Here is a 12650-nt window from a genome sequence, read left to right on the forward strand (position 1 = left end):
AGAATACCACCTCAGAGCCACTTCAGACTTCTCCTTAACCTTGTGGTAGAGGTTTCGATACCATATTTGAACATCAATAGCTTCCTCGTCATTTGTTTCATTTGCCATGATAATACTGATATCAAAAATGTCTTCCCTATCAACCTCAAACCTGAACAGTGCTGGGAAGAAGGCAGCAGGCTCTTCAAAGGACCGTTCTTGGCATTACAAGCAGAGTAGTCTTACATGAAGGCTTTCAGCACTGACTGTTCTAAATCTGTCTTGCCAGGGTGAGGTCTTACTCAGGACTTTGAGAATTGCAATTCAGTGTACGTTTTTCTGCTTCTGACTTTTTATAGGTGATGCTCCTGCATGTAAACAAGCTCTTGGTTAACTTAAGGATGTAGCTAATTCTATTGGTAATGGAAAAAATAAAATAAAAATTTAACCATATTCTGAACATTGGCCTGAATATGTGACCTTTATTTGCCCCCATAATCCAAACATAAATTGATTCTGATGTGGTGATGTTGTCTTATTAAATTTTCCAGTTTGAGATGTTGTAGAAGTCGTCTTGTTGCATAGATGAAATGTTATTTGCAGTCCATGATTTTATAGGACAGCTTTTTTTTTTTTTTCTTCTGAATGACAAAGATCTCCCAAGATCAGACAGTGTTAGTCCAAAGAATATTCAAAATCATTTAACTTTGGGCATGGGCAGTTAATGAGCAGATAGAAGTCTTGGTGCAGCAAGGTAGTTGTACTGTTTCAGCTATTCTGGTAACTCTTTTTACTTATGGACTTCAAAAAAATACCCCTTCTGCAGTGGAAATTGCAAAAGCATTTTCCTTAAACAGATTATTCAAGTTTCTGAATATGTGTTTTTTTTCCAGATCATGGCTTATTCTGTTCAGGGAATCCTATATTGGGATCTCACTGATTTTTAGTTAACAGAAAGCAGATGCATATAGGGCTTTCATTTGTTATATGAGATATTCGAAATCCTGGTCAGTACACAGGTGTCTTCTATGGCTTTTCTGAGCTTTGACCAACTATCTTGATTCAACATAACACACAAGGACTATCCATGAGCTTACAGTGTTAACATTCAGGGGGAGGTTTTTTTTTTTTTTTTTAATTGATAAATAAGTTTCCCTTATGAGTCAGTGCCCATCAGACAGACCCTGGATTTGTGGAACAATCCATTACTGTTGGCACCCACAGGAAGAATATAAAATCTCAATAATAGAAATGGAAAATAGCATGATAAGGAAAGAATGTACTGTTCTGCATTGTGCGGAATCAAATTTGGAATATGCGTGTTATATATGGATTGAAGTCAGCAAACAGTCCTCCTTACAGGCCTTTCAAGGTACTGATCTGTCCTGTTCATTGAAGTTTGGAAGCATGTGTTGGTCTTGGTGGCCAAGCAAGTTCATAATCACAGTCTGACTGTAAGGTCACAAATCACAATCTTCATCCATTTGGCTGGGGAGCAGAGATGCCACAAATGATCCAGGTGTGCAGGAGTGTGAAGACATGCTGAGCTCTTAGAAGAATCTAAAGAATCTGACCAGGCATTTGAGAATCTGAGGCAACATCTCACAGTGTTGCCAAGATATGTCACAGAAAGTGAGGAGAGTCAGCAACACAGCTAAAGCATATTCAAGATAGGTACTAATACTGAAGTAGTCTAAAGTTTCCCAGTGCTCTGAATCTTTAATGTTACTAGCAAGTCATTGTAGGAAGCAGCAAGCTGTGGTAATCCTGAATTCCTCTCTGCAATGGGAACAGAACAGAACACACAACATTGCTGTAGGAGAGATGGAAGGATTCTGGAAAGTAATGAGCAAACTGTTTCTGATAGAAACCAGAATTTTCTTTCCCTTTTTTTTTTTTTTTTTTTTTTGGCATTGACTGGCAGGATGATAAACTGCCATGTTGTAGTTGTCTCCATTGCTTGCTGCAGACCCACGTAGTACGCTCATTAAATTTACGTAAACTTATTTTTTTTTTTACTGTTGGCTGAAGGAGGTCAACTCCTTGCAGAGGAGATTGGGGATGGGTGGCAGACTGCATCAAAATCATTCATATTTTGAAAATAAGCTGCATTTTTCTGTTGTTTATGCTAAGAAGAAAGAATATTTTAGGTAACTCCCATGAAAATGCTGAAGAACTTGAAAGAGCCAGTGAGATGAAGGAAAAAGAAGCTGCATTGTAAGTTTGGTATCAATAAAGAAGTTAAACTTCGTTTCTGGAGAAAGATGCTGCTTTGCACTGCAGTTTACACTCTGCTTTTGCTCTTTCATTGCTCTGCTAAACACAGTGCTTGGCTTTAATGAGGGCTAACCTAAAGAAAAAAGCTCTATGCTTTCCTCTGTGTGCATATTCCCTAATATTTCTGCTTCTGTGCTTGTTGCTCTTTTTTAATTGAAAATACACTGCTTCAGTAATTTAATAATTCTTTAGTACCATGCACTGCCTTATTTTAATGCTTTGCACTGAGTGTCTATGTTGCAAAGAGAAGTCAGTCAATGGCTTCTTCAATTTATTTGCTTGGATTAACATTTTCATCTAGATGCATATTGATTATTATTTTTTGTTTTAAAAATACCCTTTTTCATATGGCAGCCATATATTCACTATGAATTACAAGGTATTGAAGAAAGTAATAGTAACAAAATGATAATATCTTGATGGAATAAGAAAAAATGTTAACAGCTATGGAGAACATATGGGATGCTTTGAAAAATACGATTTAAAAATGCAAACAAAGAGGAAAATACATTAATATACATACATACCAGGAAATTAACTCAGTGAAGTCCAATTTTTCAGCTTGCCATAGTATATAGCTGCAAGCCAATGCTGTGGTCTGTGAGTTTTTGCATAAAATAGCAGCAGTTCTAGCTCTTTCAACTTAGTTGTTTACATTATGGTACAGGGTTGTGACTTTCAGGCTTTGTAATAGAAGACCAATTTGGAATCTGAAATAGCAGCAAAGGTTGGGTTTAAGATGGTTTTTAATGAATTGTTTTTGATTGTTTTTAATCCACACTCAAAAATGAGTGGGGATTTTCTGGTTAAAAAAATGGTGAATGTGATGAAGAGGAGGGCAACCTGTAAATGATTTGAGGTGCAGTTTAAAACACAGAATTAACTGCCTGACTGCCTGTCTGCAGTGCCACTCCTAGTTGCAGTGAGGACTAAATCTGTTAAATAGAGTGAGTTAAACTCATGAATTGTTCACAGGTGTCTGGAGTTCCTTCTACAGAATGATGCCAATCCATCCATCCAAGACAAAGAGGGGTACAACACTGTGCATTACGCTGCTGCATATGGGCACCGGCAGTGTTTGGAACTGGTGAGTGCTCACACAGTTCAGAGGTCTCTATCTGCTGATATGTATGTATACACGTGTGTGTGTGGCTGTCTATATGCTAGTATTGTGAACAGCCCCAAAGGTTACAATTTGAGTTCGTTAGATATTTATAATGCTGTGAAAACCTGCAATAAACTCAGGAAGGTGCAATAAACTCAAATATATGCAACCAGGTGCATCTTAAAAACATGATCATCTTGATAATCCAATCTTTGTTCAACAAGCTGGTGCTTAAATGTTGAGCTCAAATTACTTTTAACTGTGGTCAAAATTTTCCTAGTGTATGTGCCATAAATAAGGGATAGTTCCCACTGCATGATGGTGTGTGTCCTCTGTAGCTGCCACATTATCAGACTTGCAGACTGCAGAGAGTAAATAGCTTTTGTTAGCTGCATACCTGCAATGCCTTTTAACCTGTAAAGAAATAATAGCAGCATTGTTAAAGTAACCGTCATCAACCTTGTATGCCATGTGTCTGCTTTTTAGTTGTTGTATTTTCATTGTTGTTGCATCAATCAGAAATTGCATCTCATAAGAAGCCAAAAATTTGGGAGATTTATAGTGTGGATTTATAGTAGTTTGGGAGTTGTAAATAAATAGAAGTGTCATGAAAATGGATCTTAACTGAACTGCCTGATATACAGGGTGATCCAATTCTAATTGCTTTTTTTTTTTTTTTTAAAAAAAAGAAGCTATAATTAGAAAATCATACAGAGATCTAGGCCTTAGTAAGACCACTGTGTGCTATTTAGTGTTTTATGTTGTTTGGTTCGTTCTTTCTTTGTTAAACTTTCTTTGTTAAATAGCCAAAGTACTTAATTATTGAGAAGGATTTCTGCACGACACGTGCTGCTTTCGTACCACATGCATCGGTGCTGTCAGTTACTGCCACCGTTGGGGAAATCCTGCAGCTGTCCTACCCCAGGGTCACCAGAGCTAGGAACAGCTGCCCTGTAATTAGGGCAGCCCTGGGTCACAATTGCAGGTGGGGCGCTAAGCCTTTTTAGCTCCCACCTGCGTGCACAAATATATTTAGGACACTTAGGGTATCACTGCTCCTTTTTCACTTGTGGCAGCCATTTGGCCTTTCCTTGTTTAGACCCATCTCCTCTCACGTGATTCTGCCCGTGGGGACGGAGCAATACTCTGCTGTGCCTGCTGCGGATTTGGAACAAAAGCAAATGCTTTTGGCATTTGAAGGGCGTATATATAGTCTTCTCTGTGCAGTGTGCAAGCCTATGCTTGTATGCCCACAGCAATGTGTATCACAGCCTTACCCGTGTCTTATCACCAGATTCTTGCATGACTTGTGTGAGCAGAGCTCTCTCTAACAGCATCTTTCAGCCTTCAGATCGTAGTCCCTGTGTGCTGCTGGGTGCAGAGCAGGCACAGAGCAAGGTCTCCTCTTTTCTTATGCTTGCCGCTGGGCATGTTTTCTCACAACATATCAGTTATAGACAGTAACCTGCTATCAAGTCCCAGTGTTACTTAGGCATGCTAGACAAAAGGAAGAACTGGGAGTGCAGCATGTGTCAGAGGTGTTGGTTTTTCTTTAATTTTGAAGGGTGACATGCAAACTGTGGGTGAGACAGCAATGCAGCAAGCGTTCTATATTTGGACAGAGAAATTCAGTGTTTTTCCATGTTAATCCTCCCATATTTGAGACTATAGCTGCAGTATTAAAAATGAAAGCCAAGCATCATTTGCAGAGCTAGAGCCATACAGCTGTTTTGTGTTTCTCAATGAAAGAACATTGCTAGGGATTTTAGCTTTTTGTCTGCAAAGGACCACTTTGTGTACTAGGTTGTATACCTGAGGACCATGGGGTCCATGGGGACCATGATTTTGCCATTGGTATTTAGGGTTTGATAGGCAGCTCATTGTCTCTCTGGAATACAAAAGCTAGGTGTATCAAAAAGCATTTGTGCTTGATCAGCAGCAGGACCAAGACTCATCTTTGCACCCACTGTCAGAGTAGCTGACTCTGTTTTTGTTCAATGAGCATTTGTCCCTTAGATCTAGGGAGTTACCAAGTCCCAGGTTTAGTATTTTTTTATATTTGGTAACAGTGACTAACTAATTGATACAGGCATCGCATTTACATTGATTTTTTTTTCTTCCCCTTATTGCTTTTATCCACAATGGCAAAAAAGCTGGGACCAGCCTCAAAAGGTAATTTTGCTTTGAGCATATTTTTAGTTGTTCTTGCTCAAGGAACAGTGGTAGCCCAGCAACACTAATTCCAGTGTAAATATGTCTGTAGACAGGCAGACATTTTTTGTTTTGGCTTCACACATGCAGTAACCCATAAATTGGTGTCCAAGTGCTAACTTTGAACCACTAATCTGTATCACAGGAACTCTGTCATATGGAATACGCCTTTTGAAATATTTCCAGTCTCTTCTATCCTGAAGAAGAGATTTTTCATGCAGGATTACTGAAATAAAAACATGTTTTTAAGTGTCAAATGAACTTATTTTACTGTTTTATCACTTGGATAAATATTTTTTAATTTATTATTGGCAACTTATAGTCAAAAATATCTAATAATTATTTTACCTTGTTCCACAAGATGGTTCTTTGTGGGCATAAAACTGTTACAGGAAGAAGAGCATTTCAAATATGGAGCTTTAATTCTGATCAAAACTAAGGCAAAGTGGATGCAACACTGAGTTTGATTTTTATGAGTAATGGTTACTAGTACTTCTGTGTATGCACAGTATCGAACTACAGCAAAATGTTAATGAATTTTTCAGTGTTCTAGGACATGTCAAATGTATCAAAGAGCTGGTAAGACTAATTTTTTTCTTTCTCCTGCCCTTCTGGTTTTTATAACGGGTACCTAAATTAACTTAAATAAATGGTCACATAAAAAAAAAATCTGAAGAAGTCTCTAGTGGAGTTTCCTTAGCTAAGGGTCTGATCTGTGCTTTAAGCACCATAACTTCTTAGCATGACAAAATATTTACACCTTTGAGTACAGTTTGGGAAATGCTGGCTTATCTACAGAAATATGTTTTCATTTTTTGGCTTTTGTGGTTCCTGTGAGACCAATACTCTGGGAGGAATTTAGGTAAATTTCTTTGTGGGGAGAGCAGAGGTATTAGGAGAAATAAGGATTAAGAGTGAAAAGGCCATATCCTTTGACCCAAAGAAATAAGGTTTGTGTTTGTGTGTTCAACCACAGAGCCCAGTGCCAGAAGCTGTTTTCTGGAGGACCTTTGGGTTATCTGGGATGTTAGTGTGGCAGATGCTCTGCAATGAATGACCTGATGTTGCTAAAAAGAGAAGAATGGAAGAAGATTCTTGAATTCTTTCTCCATCTGTAACGAGCCATTCCTAAAGGCTGAGTGGTGGGCATGTGTGCTTGTGAGCAAGTAAAACTCAGTCTCTCTCATCTGCTTTCATACTTCTAAAATATAACCTCATGTTTCTTTAGATTGGGACTGACTTCTTGGGTGCTCGGTAGTCAGGGATATTGGTCAAGGTTGCTATCTGGTATGTTAGAGTTGATCACATCACCAGACTGCAGTAGTTTGCGGGGGAGTGTATTTTTCATTGAAACAATCTCTTATCACAGAATCCTTGTCAGTGTGGAAAGAGTGAAATTTAAATTGTAATTTCACATTAAACTGCAATCTGGAGGGCCAGTCAGGCACTTCACGCTGGTAAAAATATGTTCCTGTGCAATGTCAGGGCAAACAGAATTAAATGTCTTTCTTCTGTAGTGAAATCTCTTCTCTGACTGTAAGAATTGATGGTTATTTTTCTTTTAATCTGCTCTTCTTTTTATCCCATTAGCAAATGAAATTGACTTTTTGCCTAACAGAAATCAAATTGGCACAGGGGCTAATTCACTTGAGAATGGGAGGAGAGCATGGTTTAACGGAAAATCATGTCTGAAAGGCAAATTTCAGTCTGTGTCTGACTGAAGTAGGTAACCTGAAGATCTGTGTGCACCAGGAAGATTTCCTGGTAACAGGCCCTCACAACTGTGCTGTGAAGTTTGAAGAGCAAGAAGACACCTTTTATTAGATCAGCTGTTACCAGTGGGGAAAAAAAGCAATCTGTGCCTTCAGATGCTTGCTCCTTAACCTGTGAAGTTGAAATCTCAGACCCCTTAGGTATTTCATGTAGCTACTACTGACTACATGTGTCTCTTATCAACAAGAATTTGTTCATTTATCCATATGAGAGCAGGACGCTGGTAATTAGTGGCGAGTGAATCACAAGTGTGGTTGGGATAGGCATTAAATAGCCTTTTGCCACATGAGGATCTGGCTCAGACACTTGTGCAGCCGCAGCCCCTGGGCCACTTCATGGCCTGAATCTCTTCATTTAGGGGCTATGTTCTGGTTTTCTCCTTTGTGAATATCTCAGTCTCCTTGACTCCATCCTTCTGAAAGGGCAGCATTTTGTCTGAAAGCAGCAGTGATTGCATTTCGTGTGGTGAATGACTGCATAACGAACTCTGTGATGGCTTTTCCTGCATGTCAGCTCTGAATATCTGAGCTGTTATTTCATGTACAGCACAGAAGCTTCTTTTCTCTCAAGTTAGTTGGTACAGTTAGGAATTCAGATGCTTATTTTCATAAAGAAAGCACCAGTAAAACTCCGAAAATACACAGAACAAGTATTTAAATAAATAGACTCCACATGCACAGAATTCTGAAAACCATATACATATATTTGGACACTCCTTTAAGGAATGAGCCTTTATCAGCACCAGTTGGAGCTGACTGGAGCTGCTGGCATTTGAGGCTTGGTGGTTGTGCATGCAGCTCTCAGTGCACCAGAACCAGAGACCCTTTCTATCAAACCCACTGGCTGTAGACACCCATCCTTAAGTTTTTTTTCTTAGCAGAGGAAGCTCAAGGTCATTAACTCTAGTGGTTCTAAAAGGAGAATGCAAAAGAAGAAAAGAACTTAAGAACATAATCCTTTGAAAATAACCTTAACAAACCTTCTAATTTCTCTCTCAGTCCTAGAATCCCCAGATCATGGTAGATTGATTTAATTACTTAAGTTTTGATTTCAGCATTAGTTCAATATGTACCCACTAATTAAACTATCAATAGGAGTAAATATATGCTAGATATGCTGATATATGTTAGCTTATTGGCTTTTTTTTTTTTATTGTGCATTTAGGCTTGTTTTTTTCAAAACTATATAATTTTGATCCTAAAAAGGGTTTCTAGGATGCTAATGCTGCTTGTGAACTCTGTGGGAGTACAGGAATTCACCATTTGCTTTGGCACCCTGCTGGCACTTTGGCTTGTAGGATAAGAGTATTGCCTAGCATGTCTGAGGGCTTTTCTGTCTCTGACAGATTTGGTCATTTTTTTAGTTGTTGTTGTGTTTCAATTTTTCTTTCCCAGCGGGGAGAAGCAAAGCACTAACATCTGCTGTCTTTTGACAGAGAGTAACGAGGCCAGTGCAGAACTGCAGGGGACAGTTTCCCTTCAGTTTGGAAAGGAGTTGTGGACTTGTGCTGTTCCTCAAGTACCTGTCTGTGAGCGTGTATGTGTGCGTGGTTTTTACATGTAAACGTGTGCAGAATATGATTCTTTCTAATTTACTGAATCCAATGAAAAGGGCATATGGCATTGCATTAGACTGTAGCTCAGGAAGAGCTGTGGGTGCTGGGGTTTTCGGAGTGTAATCAGTCTCTTTTATTCAGTGGAAGATGTTTGCCTGCATGAGCAGACTTTCAAGAAGAAACTGGCACTGGTTTATTGGTATTTGTAGGCTTAAAAAGCAAACTAACTTCATTAAGCAAAGGCTCCCACAGTGTGTATTTTGGATCTCTGTTTTGTCAATTGAATATATCGGTTGTAAACATTCTCGCTGAATATTATTTTCCTCTTTCCCTTCTTCCCATATGAAGTAATGCAACTGGTAGCTATTCACAGGGGCAGTTGTCTCATAGCGTCAGGAGTATTTCAACCATAGGTAGACAGAGTAGAGATGGGTGCATAAAGGATCAGGTCCTGGTTTAGTATTCTGTTTGTGCAATGCTTGCAATGCAATTTATTCCAAAGAAAGAGGAAAACAAGCAAACAGACCCCACAAACACTTGCAGATTGCTATCATAGTTGAGTATGTCATTAATTGTTCTAATTGACGTTTTTAATCAGATTGGAAGCAAAACTCCATTGGATATAGTGAGTAATTGAAAAACAATTGCATGTTGTATATTTGGTTTTTATTTAAACTTCTTACTATTTTGCAAGTGCTTGTATTCACTCTTATAAAGCCTGAAGAAGAAGAATCACTACTCCTAACTGGCATGCCATGTACTTCAAGCAACTGCATGTATGCTGCTTTGGTTTAAGTAGATTTCCTCATTGTTGTTGCTTACAGGCTCAAGCTTTGCTAGAAGTCTGTTGCTTTTCCTCAGTCTTAGGAGCTATGAGTCAAGTGCACGTACTGAGTGGCATGACACTTTTCTGGATGTTAAAGTAGCTTTGCTTCTGGTAATGTGAAATGGAACCAACATTGTCTGTTTTCTGGAACTGTGTGACCACTTTCAAAGTGATTTAAAGAAGAAACTTGAATTATGCATCTTTATGTGAGTCTGACTTTAAAACGCACTTGTGTGTATTTCACAATGGAGACATTAATGAGAAGAAAATAGCAAAACATACATTTGAAAAGCACGTTTTCAAAATTGACTGCTAATACGTTTAACCAAAGCTCAAATTTTTCAGCTACAGAGGATTTTTTTTTTTCTTTAAGGAATAACTTGTCTGAACAAAAACTTTCCTTATACATTTTACAGAAATGTATGTAATTTTGCAAAACTTTCACTGGGGAAGAGGGTCCTAAACCAAAGTATGAGGCTTTATAGAACCTCTGAGGTAGAATCAATTTCTGTTCAGAAAAAAACACAACGTATGTGATTCAAGAGTGGAAGATGCAGGCTCAGATCTCTGCTCTCATTAACAAAGAATTTGAATTTCTACATCTCAGTAAGCGACGTGTTGGCTGGTACTGGATAGTATCTCTCACTCTTGTTTGGAGCTGTCCTGCTTCATACAAATATTTGCTGGGTGAGAATCTGCTGTATGGCACTGTATGGCATTGATATGGCACTCACATGACTTAATATGAAGTGATTTAGTGTTAAGTGGAAGAGCTGCAACAAAAGATTAGGGTCTGGAGGTCTGCTTGAATTTTGTGGTTTAGATATACTTAAGGGTTTGAACTTTGTTCCCCTAAATGCCAGGTAAGTTCTGTCTGCCTGGTGGTGATTGTTCTGGTAGGGTACTGGATATTTAAGCGTTGTGCTGAAAAAGGTGCATGCAATGACTAATAAATTTCTTCAGACTCAATCTATTTAAACTCTTGCAAAACTTCTATGTACTTATGTTAACTTCACCCATAATCTGTGCACATGAGCGAAATTGATGTAAACACTGGTTAGATGGATTTTTAATGTCTGATTTCTGGAAAAACATATCAGGCTATGTTAAGGAAGTATATTGGTTTTAATATGATCAAGTTAAAATAATTGGATCATTTATCTTTACAAATATGGAGAGAGCTTAGAGTTGCTTGTCTCCCATGAGGATATGGTTGTACCATTTCCCCTTTGAATTACACAATCAAAAAAAATCTGAGGTTTAAAAAAGTGCTTCCCCGGTATAAAATGGTATAGAGGTTAATTTTAATACTGTTTTCTATTTAATTGGAAGCAACTGATGACAGTCTTCGATTTTGAGCTTGGTACTTGCTGGAAAAAAAACTTTATTCAAAAGAAGCTGCAGCTGTTATGTTTTCCCTGGGAACAGACAATTATCTATTGCAATTGATCAGAAAAGATAAGATTCAAAATGACATCCTAGACAACATATTTTTATTCAGTTCTGAAAGTGACATTAAAAGTTGTTACTAATTGATGTTTTGCCATTTTACAGTTAGTATTAATAGCACCTAACTATGGTGCTCTGAAGAAGTTAGTTAACAGTGCTGGAAGTATATGTGCTGAAATGTGGAAGTAGCCATACTAAAGTAGTAAAACCCTCAGTGCAAAGTCGCTTTAATGTCAATGATGGTTAGATCAAACCTTTGACACAACTACCAGTGGTGCACACAGATGGTTGTGCCTGGAGGTGAAGGTGCATGTTGTTTTGTGCAGAATCACATTCTTGTTCTTTTTCGGGTTTAAAATAGCACCTGTCATTACAGTATCAGGTTTCTAGTATCTGGTTTGAAGTAGCTTCTGACATCTTCCTTTTAAAAATGTAACTTAAATTTTTTATGCGTGATGAAAGTATTATCTCCTTTTCTGCCTAATACCAATTCTAAATTAGAGATGTGCCATGAAGCTATTTTTTCAGAGATGAACTTCAGAATATATTATAGTCTATAAGGACAATTACGTAAACTATCCTGTGTCAGTAACTGGCAAGTTTGAGTAAAAAAAAAATAATAAAAAAATAGAGGAAGCAAAAAACCCTACACCATATTCTCCCATATAATCCTTCATTATAACCACAAAATAAAATCAAGCAGTAAATCCTCTTATGTCTGTAAATGTCCTTACTGTACAAATAAAATAAATTTGTGAGAACTAAATGTTATTAATCTTCACATGGAGCTGGGGGAGAGAAGACAGTTGATAATAGCAGTCTTGTAGTGCTCTTAGCTTGTAACAATAGAACTGAATAATTGACATGTTTTATCTTGCTTTGTCTGCATCTTACTCCCAAAGCATCAAGTTCCTGAATGTGAAGAAGACTTCCCAAGATAATTACATGCAGCATTAAATAGTGCTGTTATGGAAAGTACCAGGGTAGTACTGGGAATTGCCAAAGGGCAAAAAGAGAGTAAGGGTATCCTTACTTTTTAAAAAGTTAGAACCTAACCAGAGAGGACAGTGTCCACCGCTTTGGATTGCAGCATCTGAACAATTCTGCCAGTGCTGACATCTGCTTAAAATCTGCAGCCAATTAAGACGTAGAAATGTGATCAGCTAAAAGAAATAATATTAATGGCACAAGAAATGAGACATGAGATGTGCTGTACTTTCTCCAGTCAGCCACAACCATGACCTGATAGTAAAGCACCCATACTTGTATGTCTTGAGAGAAGTGCATCGGCCAACTTGCAGCAGGCAGGTATTGCACCGCAGCAGGCTCACTGGAGTTGTTCTGCAGGGTCTGGGGATTTAAATTGCCAGGACTGTCAGGGAAAATGGTTTTGAGTGTTAAATTCACTTTCTTTAATAACAGATGCAACTGTGGGTAGTTTCTTACAAGCGTGCCCTAAGCTGGAGGCATTATGA

General features: G+C 38.2%; 1 protein-coding gene across 7 annotated transcripts in view; it reads left to right on the plus strand.

The window, feature by feature from the left end:
- ANKRD44 (ankyrin repeat domain 44) overlaps nt 1-12650 on the plus strand; it is a 135134-nt gene that overhangs the window by 96255 nt on the left and 26229 nt on the right. For 4 of the 7 annotated variants that reach the window (XM_035565732.1, XM_035565714.2, XM_050711373.1 and 1 more), the window contains exons 15-16: nt 2113-2196; nt 3232-3343. In XM_035565732.1, coding sequence (XP_035421625.1) covers nt 2113-2196; nt 3232-3343 — 196 coding nt within the window. The remainder of the gene's footprint in view (nt 1-2112; nt 2197-3231; nt 3344-12650) is intronic. The other 3 variants (XM_035565739.1, XM_035565723.2, XM_050711374.1) reach the window with 1 other exon arrangement.

This window comes from Cygnus atratus, chromosome 6 (assembly GCF_013377495.2).
Source record: "Cygnus atratus isolate AKBS03 ecotype Queensland, Australia chromosome 6, CAtr_DNAZoo_HiC_assembly, whole genome shotgun sequence".
NCBI classification, from domain to species: domain Eukaryota; kingdom Metazoa; phylum Chordata; class Aves; order Anseriformes; family Anatidae; genus Cygnus; species Cygnus atratus.